At 32.4% G+C, this 8,531-nt stretch overlaps 1 protein-coding gene across 11 annotated transcripts; it reads left to right on the top strand.

Moving 5' to 3' along the window:
• The first annotated feature begins 1,484 nt into the window (after positions 1 to 1,484).
• Positions 1,485 to 7,617, top strand: LOC110646194 (COMPASS-like H3K4 histone methylase component WDR5A). 11 transcript variants are annotated; one of them, XR_009140412.1, is made up of 4 exons: positions 1,485 to 1,927; positions 4,557 to 4,662; positions 5,298 to 5,571; positions 6,930 to 7,617. XR_009140412.1 is itself a non-coding variant. In XM_058128493.1 (3 exons), exons 2-3 carry the CDS (start codon positions 4,606 to 4,608, stop codon positions 7,266 to 7,268), a joined length of 396 nt encoding a protein of 131 aa, XP_057984476.1. In that variant the 5' UTR covers positions 1,495 to 1,927; positions 4,557 to 4,605; the 3' UTR covers positions 7,269 to 7,463. The 11 variants fall into 11 exon arrangements, 5 of the variants coding, with proteins under 5 accessions (XP_057984476.1, XP_021655266.2, XP_021655265.2 ...); XR_009140411.1 differs by lacking the exon at positions 1,485 to 1,927 and adding an exon at positions 2,186 to 2,982; XR_009140410.1 differs by having other exon boundaries at positions 4,557 to 5,571.
• The last annotated feature ends 914 nt before the right edge of the window (positions 7,618 to 8,531 follow it).

Raw genomic sequence — 8,531 nt, 5'->3', positions numbered from 1 at the left:
TAATCAATCAACCGATCTGAACACTTGATTTATAAAATTACCAAATGTTTTGGTTGCGGTAAGCGTCCTTGTCATTATCACAAGTGCTGTGCGTCAGCTTCAGGTCGGAACCGACAATTTCAATTCGTGGCTGAGAAAGCTCTAATTATATCAAACAATATAGATCCGGTCCAAAAAAGATTCCAATTAGTAATTTTGGTTTTGCACAGTTAGCTCTGGATTTGATGCAATCCAAAGGGTTTTTTATTTTACTTTTTTTAGATAATTATTATCAAGTCTCTTTATTTTATTAACATTAACATTATCAACTCTTGTTTTAAACTCAATTAAAATACCCTTTTAGTTTATAAAATCAAATTATTTAATTTATTTTTTAAAAAAATTAATCAACTTATTTTATCTTTTAATATTTATATTATTTAATTTATATAATTTTAATTATTTGTATTATTTAATCGTTATAATTTCCATTCTTTATATTATTTAATCTCATTAATTAAGGCTAAAACAAATTGATTAACATTTTATTTAATAAAATTTTAAGAACTAACGAGGATTTAATGAGAACTTCACTTTTTTATTTTTCAAAGTGGACCGCACCTTCAAGTTGAATCATCGATTTTGATTCGGTCCAATTTGAGGGTCGAGGAGGAAATCAAGCCCAGATCTCAGAATCTTAGTTCTGGCTTAAAACCGGTTCTGATCTTAGATTTAACCTAACCTAGACCCAAGTCCCCTTAGGGATGCTTCCACTTTCAACGGTATTGCGCACCGTTCAATATCCTTCCCTTTTATTTACCAGTTGTTTCCCATTGACGCACGTGAAGCTAGACCTCTGAAAGCTATTTAGTATATAAATTCAAATCTGCTTTTGTTATCCAGATTTTTTTATTGAGAATATTCTTTCATCCACTTTGATGATACCGTATAGCATCCTTAATTCACGTGCTCTCTTATACTTTTTATTATTATTATTATTATTATTATTATTATTATTATTATTATTTTTAACTTTGTGATGCAGAATAAAAATAGTAATGGATCGACCTTTTCAAATTATTTAATTCGGTTAAATTTTAATATTTAAATTTATTTATATAAATATTTAATTAAATATAAAATATATATTTTTATAATAATATTTATAAATTTTTATATATTTTATTTTATATAAAATAAATTTTAAATATTTTGTGAAATTATTAAAATTTTAAAATATAAATTATTAATTAAAATAATTTTTTATATAAAGTATTATTTAAAATATATAAAATTAAATGAACTTAAATATTTTTTATATAATAATAATTGATATTAAAATAAATTTAGATAATAAATAATAAATTTTAATTAAATTTAAAATAAATTTAAATTTTAATAATATTAATTAAATAAATTTAAATAAAATAATTTTTGCGATTAACCTAATCGGTTACCATTAATGAAAAATTATCTCTTAGAAATTCCCAGACTTTTATGGGAACTATAATTTTATTCAATTTAGGAAGTCCAGTTGGTTTTTGATTCCTAATTAGTATTTTATTATTTGAAATTCAAATCTAATTCTAATCGGATTAATAATTCTATTATAAATACTTAATACTCAGAATGAGAATTTATATCTATTGATTTGTTTCTCTTTGCCTTTGTGTTGTATTGGTTTTATGATTTACATCGCCTTGCATGTTTCATTTAGTAATCCTTCTTTGCAAAGTCCTTTTTGATGTTAAAGTGATTGATGTTTATGCATAAAAGACTTTGCATAGAAGGATTATCATATGAAGCATTCAATTGTTCAAGGGTTTCTCAAGCACCGATTATCAGCAACACAACTTATTGGTGAGATAGTTGAGAATGGAACTCAACAGATGGTTTCATACCAATTCAACAGATGCAGATAAGATGTTTGTTATGTTGTGAATTATTGGTAAGTAAATCTGTTTCATACGAATTACATTACAATTTCTCTAGTCTGTTGCTTCTAATTTTTACAAGAAAGGGTTTAGGTTTATGTTTAGGTTTAAGATTTGTCACAGTCAGGTAAGCAATGGAAGATTTAAGTTGTTTTTGGTCTCTATTTTAACATAATTTAATTGTTTTATGCTCTTTCAGGATATGATATTAATTATCAGTTTCAAGAAACTCGCTCAATTACCATGGTTGAATCCTGTAGAAATTCTTTTGTATTGCAAAACCTGTAGAATGATGTAGAAGTGCCCACATATTAGCTAGATCAAAGCCTGTAGGATTAATGGGTGTGTTGATTTTTATTCCAAGCATTTTATTCATAAACACACTAATGATGTTCCTGTTTCCTGTTTTGCAGCTTTCTGCATGTTTGGTGTGGAAATCTTTGAATAAGCTTGAAACTATTAGAAAATATTCAATATCCACCTACCTTTACATAATTACATGAATGTGCGCCTAGTATTACTAAAAGTTGCTGCACCTCTCTCAATCTGTACTCCCAATTGCCTGATCTAACTAAAATGTGAAAAAAGTTCTATTGAATGCAGTTAGTGTGTCATGGGGTTGGAGTTCTATGTGTTGACATTGTTTTCGTAGGTTGGAAATGTTGAAGCTTTTAATTAATGGTTATTATGCACATGGAGAACAAAACTGAAAATTTCAGAGATGCAGCGATTGGATGCTGGACCCATAAGTATACCTATATTCACAGGGGACTCTTACTCATTTTTCCATACCTTTCAAGTTTCTTGATGTGCTATGGACATTTTAGAGAATTTCTTTTTCATTTGATGAAATTCTATGGGAATTATATAATGTAAGTGTTAAACTGAAAAAATAAAGGGAAAAGAAAAGGTTCTGAACTTATCCATCCAGTTACACTAAATTAAAGAACAAGATAAATGGATGATAATGTAAACGTGTTTTATTTGCTCACATTTTTACTCAGTCTTGCCAGGGTATACGAGCATGCTGTATAAGAGAGTTCTTGTTCAGCATAGAGAAATTAGTTGGGTAAGTTTCCGGAACCAAAAAATGAAGATGCAAGAACTTATGCTGACTTTTGACCTTTGCATTTATCCTCTTATCAATCAAGATAATAAAATATGGAACTTGACATGTAGATTATACTTCAAAACAAATTATTTCTTTTTGCTCTCTGAAATCTTGAAGACTTCCTACCTGGAAATTTTAGAATACAACCGTTGTTTGGTTGTACTGAATAAATTCTTCCCATACCCCTCCCCACAAATTTTCAAGATTCTTATCTACTGCCTCCTTTGGATGAACATCCCCATACACTAACATTGTTCACTTCTCTGACTTGCCTGTATATGATATTGTTCACTTTATATCAAAGAGTTTTGTGGTATTTCATTGTTTTCACCAAGACCTAATGCTTTATGGATCGAGTAACATATTAATGTCCACGGTAACATCTTTTTCAATAGGGAATGTCCACTTCTTGAGTCTCTAAGAAACATACATGAGAGAAATTTGTTTGCATGTAACATGCGCTACTTCTCAAAATCAAGATGCTGTCATTAAAATTAGTGAATATTCATTCACATAACTCTTATCAGAATTCCTCTAGTCCAAGTTCTACAGAAGTTAGTTTAGAGAGTCATTAAGGACAATGAATTTGACATTACAACAGAGTTTAGCAGGTCTAGAAAGGACAAGGTTAGTTGATTTTTGAGGGGCTAGAGAAGTCGAGTCTGAAGACTGAATGGTGACAACATGGAAGATGTTGGTCCATTCTGCGGTAAAGGAGCCACAAATGATCTAGAACTTTTGGCCTATGAAAGGCTTATCCCAAGAAGGATCACTTTGTCAAAAAAGGTAAAAGTGTCTGGATATGAGAATGCACAAATCATCGGGTACTTTGATGCATGTGATGAAGTTTTCTTGACCTGGTATTGAATATGGTATATGTTGAGTGAGTAGATACACTCATAGTCCAAGTCATGATCATTAGAATGCATTGATGAAAGTACTTAAATACTTGAATGGTGCCATGAATTATGGTATATTATACACTGGATTTCCATTTTCCTTGAAGGATACAATGATACAAACTGGATGTGACATTCATATGAGACGAAATCCATACTTCTGTTTTCACCCTTAGTAGTAAGGGTATAGTGGCTAAATCTGCAAAATAAACCATATTTTCCTAGTTAAATATGGAGTTAGAGTTTATATCTCGAGAGATGGTAGGCAGTGAAGCATTATGGCTAAGAAATTACCCAAATTAAAGGGTACATTTTCTCTGCAATTTATTAGCATAAAGGTTTAGTTGCTTGCTTTGTCAGGCTAAACAACATTTCAGATGGAAGTTGTTTGGCAGGTGTCTTCTGTTTGCCTCTGGATTTGACATTTTTGAAGTGTTTCTACAAGCTCAAACATGTTGGCTGAAGTCTTCATAAGTGTTCTTCATATTAGAAAATCATGCAAATTTTCAGTTCTCAGAGCCACCTCTAATGCTACCCAGTAAACATTCCATATATAATTTTGACAAAGGTTTTCTTCATTGTTCAAGTCTACTAGACTATTGTGTTGCTTGCTGACACAGAGTTCTTAAACAGGTGGATCTTGTTTCTTTTTAGAAAAATAGTCCTTCGAATCTTTGTGAAGATGGTCATAGTTGGGGTAAGAAAAAGGAAGTACTACCGGGAAAGCATACAACTTAAGGTTTGTTGTTGTGTCTATGCATATGCCTTCCTGTATTGAGAACCCTGCCCCTATTCCATTATATACTACTTCTCTTATTTCTGCATTTTGTAACTTGTTTCAATGTTGACAAATCATTTCTCAATGCACCATGATGACCTTACATTTCTAATTTTGGTTATATTCCAAAAAGTAAAATATTGGCAACTTGTTGGATATGCACTTTCATATGTAGGAAGTATAATGGTATTTGGAATCCTCTTGCAAGTTGTGCTGTGCTTAATTCTCTGTGCACTTATAGATTTCTTACCCTTCTTAGATGAAGGAGATCAGTGCATGCGGTGGGTTGTTATCTTGCAAGCATCATATGATTCCATTATCACAATTTGTGATTTCCCTATTCCATAATCTCCAACTTTCTACATTATTTTTGTTGGGAGTTAGAATGGTTTCTGTTGCTTTCTAATTCTCGGGCATTGAAGCTTTAATTCAGCCATTCTCACTAGTCTCTCTACCCTATCATGTATATAAAGCTAGAAAATGGAGTTTGTGAGGGTTATTTTGTTAAGGCCAATTAAGCATATATCCACGTCTACCTGCTCTATTATTGTTAGAAATGTTAACAAATTCTTAATTTTGCTTCTTCATGATTGGAGGTGGCTTGTCTGTCTCCCAACACAAATATTTGGCCCGCTTAACTCAAAGGTGATGCTTTTTAGTATCTATGTTATTTTGTTACATTTCTGTTTTATCTAATGGAATGATGCGGTACCTAACAAGTTGCAATTCTTGATTCTGGAGAGCCCCACTGGTACCCAGTGGAGAGGCTCTTTTCCACACTGGTACCCCATGTAACAATCAGAATTCCAGTTTTCATCGGTCTGCAATCCACGCTAGGGGGCAGTAAAGAGCTTCATTCTGCACTGAAGGGTACCTTCAACTTCAACTTCAATGAACACTTCCAATCCTATTACAACTAGGAATCATTTTTTCTTATATATTTTTTTCCTATTTAGTTATAGCTTATTTCCTATTGAGTTTAGGACTTTAAAAGCTTTGTCCCTGTTTGGTGTAGGTGTTTTAAATTATTTCCTACTTAGTTTAGGATTTATAAGCTCCATAAACACATTTTCTATTCTCATTATGTGGAAGTTTTTCAGATTTATTCAATAAAAGTTTTCTCTTTTCAAAGCTAGTATTTTGAGGTTTTGGATTAAATATCATTTGTCTTTGGGATTTGTTCATGTGACAAACCTTTTCTGTACTACACGCAGGTCTCTAGCAGTCCTATTTCACTTAGAACTTCCAATTATGTTAAGTGGCAGCTGTGGAAATTAGTTTAGAATTAATTTAGGAGCTTTGCAACTCTTGGTAGGATTTATTTTTGTTATTCTGAATCAGTCAATTAGTTATTTTAGTTTCCTGTTTTACTTAGGATGCAGTTTTTTCCCATTTAATCTAGGATTCCTAAGTATCTAGGTTTATCTAAGCTTCCTAAATAATAATTTTATATTCCTATTGGATTTAGGAATAGCCCATAAATTCCATTTATTTTAGTTTCAGTTTTCAGTTAATAAAAATCTTGTAGGGTATTTCTCTCAATTTTCATTGTGTGTGAGTGTGTTACTCAAAGTCTATCAATTTGTGACATGTATATTTGTTTATTTCCTGGGCTACGCTAGAGCACTTGAATATAAATTTTATATGAATCAAATTTTTGGTATTGAATTTAGTTGGTGGAGTCTTCACATTGTTTATCATTCGTTCTGTCACAAGGAATTAGGTAACCTTTCTTCCTTGACAGCCGTCCTTGCTTTATGGTGTGCATTTTGTTTAATTGATTTCTGGGTGTTATGAAGTCTAGAGCTTTATATTCTATCATCTTTTTTAATTTATTAAATTGTAAACTTTGTATTTTTATTTGCCATGTTGATATGTAACTTAGCTACTGTGAGATAATCTTGGTGGTCCATTTGTGGGCTCTTTTTTTAGCACCTAAAGGATTTTCCATGAGTATTATGTCAGACATAATACCTAATACCCATTTATTTTGGTTTTATGTTACTTTCTATTGGTTGCTTAAGTTGTGTTTGCATATTAGAGTTGGTTTTGCATTCTTTCGATACTTGGTATAAAGGAGAATAACCAAAACATAGACAGTATAGCTCATTGCTTGTTGAAATCAATCATTTATTTTTATGTTTGATTTTCCAGTTTCTCTTTCCTTTAAATAGTTTTCAATTTTTTCTTGGTGGCCTTATTTGGTCTGTTGTTTTTTTTATCTGTAGAGGCTTTGGAATTTCTCAACAGGGAAATTTCTGAAGACATACACTGGACATACTAATTCGAAATTCTGCATTTCATCTGCCTTTTCTATAACAAATGGGAAGTATATTGTCAGTGGTACTGAGGATAATTGTGTATATTTGTGGGAACTTCAGACCAGGAAGGTGGTTCAGAAATTGGAAGGTCATACTGACACTGTTATATCAGTAGCATGTCATCCCACCCAGAACATGATTGCGTCTGGTGCTCTTGGCAATGACGAGCTTGGGGATCTGGACTCTGGGAAGAGAATGATTAATTTTCTGGTTGTAGATCCACAACATGATTTAATCTGTGCGTAAGTGAAGATTTTGACCCTCAAGGATGAAAAGCTTCTGCATTTTTTTGCCAGACTCGTGCCTTTTCTACATGAGATCACTTTATGGTCCTTGTTCTAATGCCTTGTAGCAGCTTTAATTTGTCCAACTGCCTGGTTACAGACGAACTCTAGAACTTGTGATTTGTATGAGCTAATGTTAAAAGTAGCATTTCTATCATGTTTTGAGACTAGAGGGCTAGAGTCACTCTCTGTGTCTCCCTCTGTCCTGTGCTTAGCTGCTATTTGTTGCATTTTTGGATAGCTTTGTTCTGTTTGAACTGCAAAGTGAAGCTAAGCAAATCAGCATGGAATGTCTGGTTGGTAGTGCTTAATGTGTTGTATAAGTTAAATTCATTTTGTTCATCTTCTCAATGGGGCATAAAACTATAACCAGCCTTCGATTTTAAAAACCCTATTCATAGGGAAAGTAGTGCTTTCTTAGAAAGTGGTTGCTGCCCCACCACTTAAAATCCCTCGTCCGGGAGAATCCATCGACACGTAAGTTCTTGATCTTGATGAGAACTTGAGGAGTTCGATTAGAAGCTCTTAACGAATTTCCAGTTTTCTATAGAACCATGGTTCAACGGTCTCTGGATTTGGCATGGCAAACTCGTAACATGCAATGTGAAAATTGTTTTTATACAACATCTAAGCATGGCGATGCCAATGATGCCTTGAACTCATTTGTCAAATGAAAGTTTCATTCTTTGCGCTGCTCTGAATGGTTTTCATAGCTACTAGATACTCTAATCTGTTTTCAGCTCTTTGATTAGTTGCTATTAAAAATGTGGAAGAATAAACAATGCTGTATTTGTTATTTGATGAGATTGCAGAGAGTTATATTATTCTGGTTAATACCATGATCTCTGGGTATTCTCAGAACAAGTGCAATGAGGAGGCATTAAGACTACTTATTGGGATTGCAATGTGATTACAACTAGTCATACTCTAACCAGCAACTTGAAAGCCTGACCTGTGGAAACGTAACTGCTCTTCAACAAGGAAAACAAGTGCGGTATTTGATCACTAAAATGTGTTTGGAAAGTGTTGGATTGATGGGACTAAATTGGTAAAGAATAGAAAAAGAAAGGAGAGTCAAATCAAAATCGCTGGGCCATTTTAGCGGAGAGTTTATTTGAAGAAGCTTAATAATGTGAGCTTTATATTGATGATGTTCATTCACTTTTCGGTCTCAAATTGGTTACATCATAACATTTCACTAAAAAAATAAAGCTCAAAGAATGCT

Source organism: Hevea brasiliensis, chromosome 10 (assembly GCF_030052815.1).
Source record: "Hevea brasiliensis isolate MT/VB/25A 57/8 chromosome 10, ASM3005281v1, whole genome shotgun sequence".
Lineage (NCBI taxonomy): Eukaryota > Viridiplantae > Streptophyta > Magnoliopsida > Malpighiales > Euphorbiaceae > Hevea > Hevea brasiliensis.
This window is presented reverse-complemented; position numbering and strand designations above follow the sequence as displayed.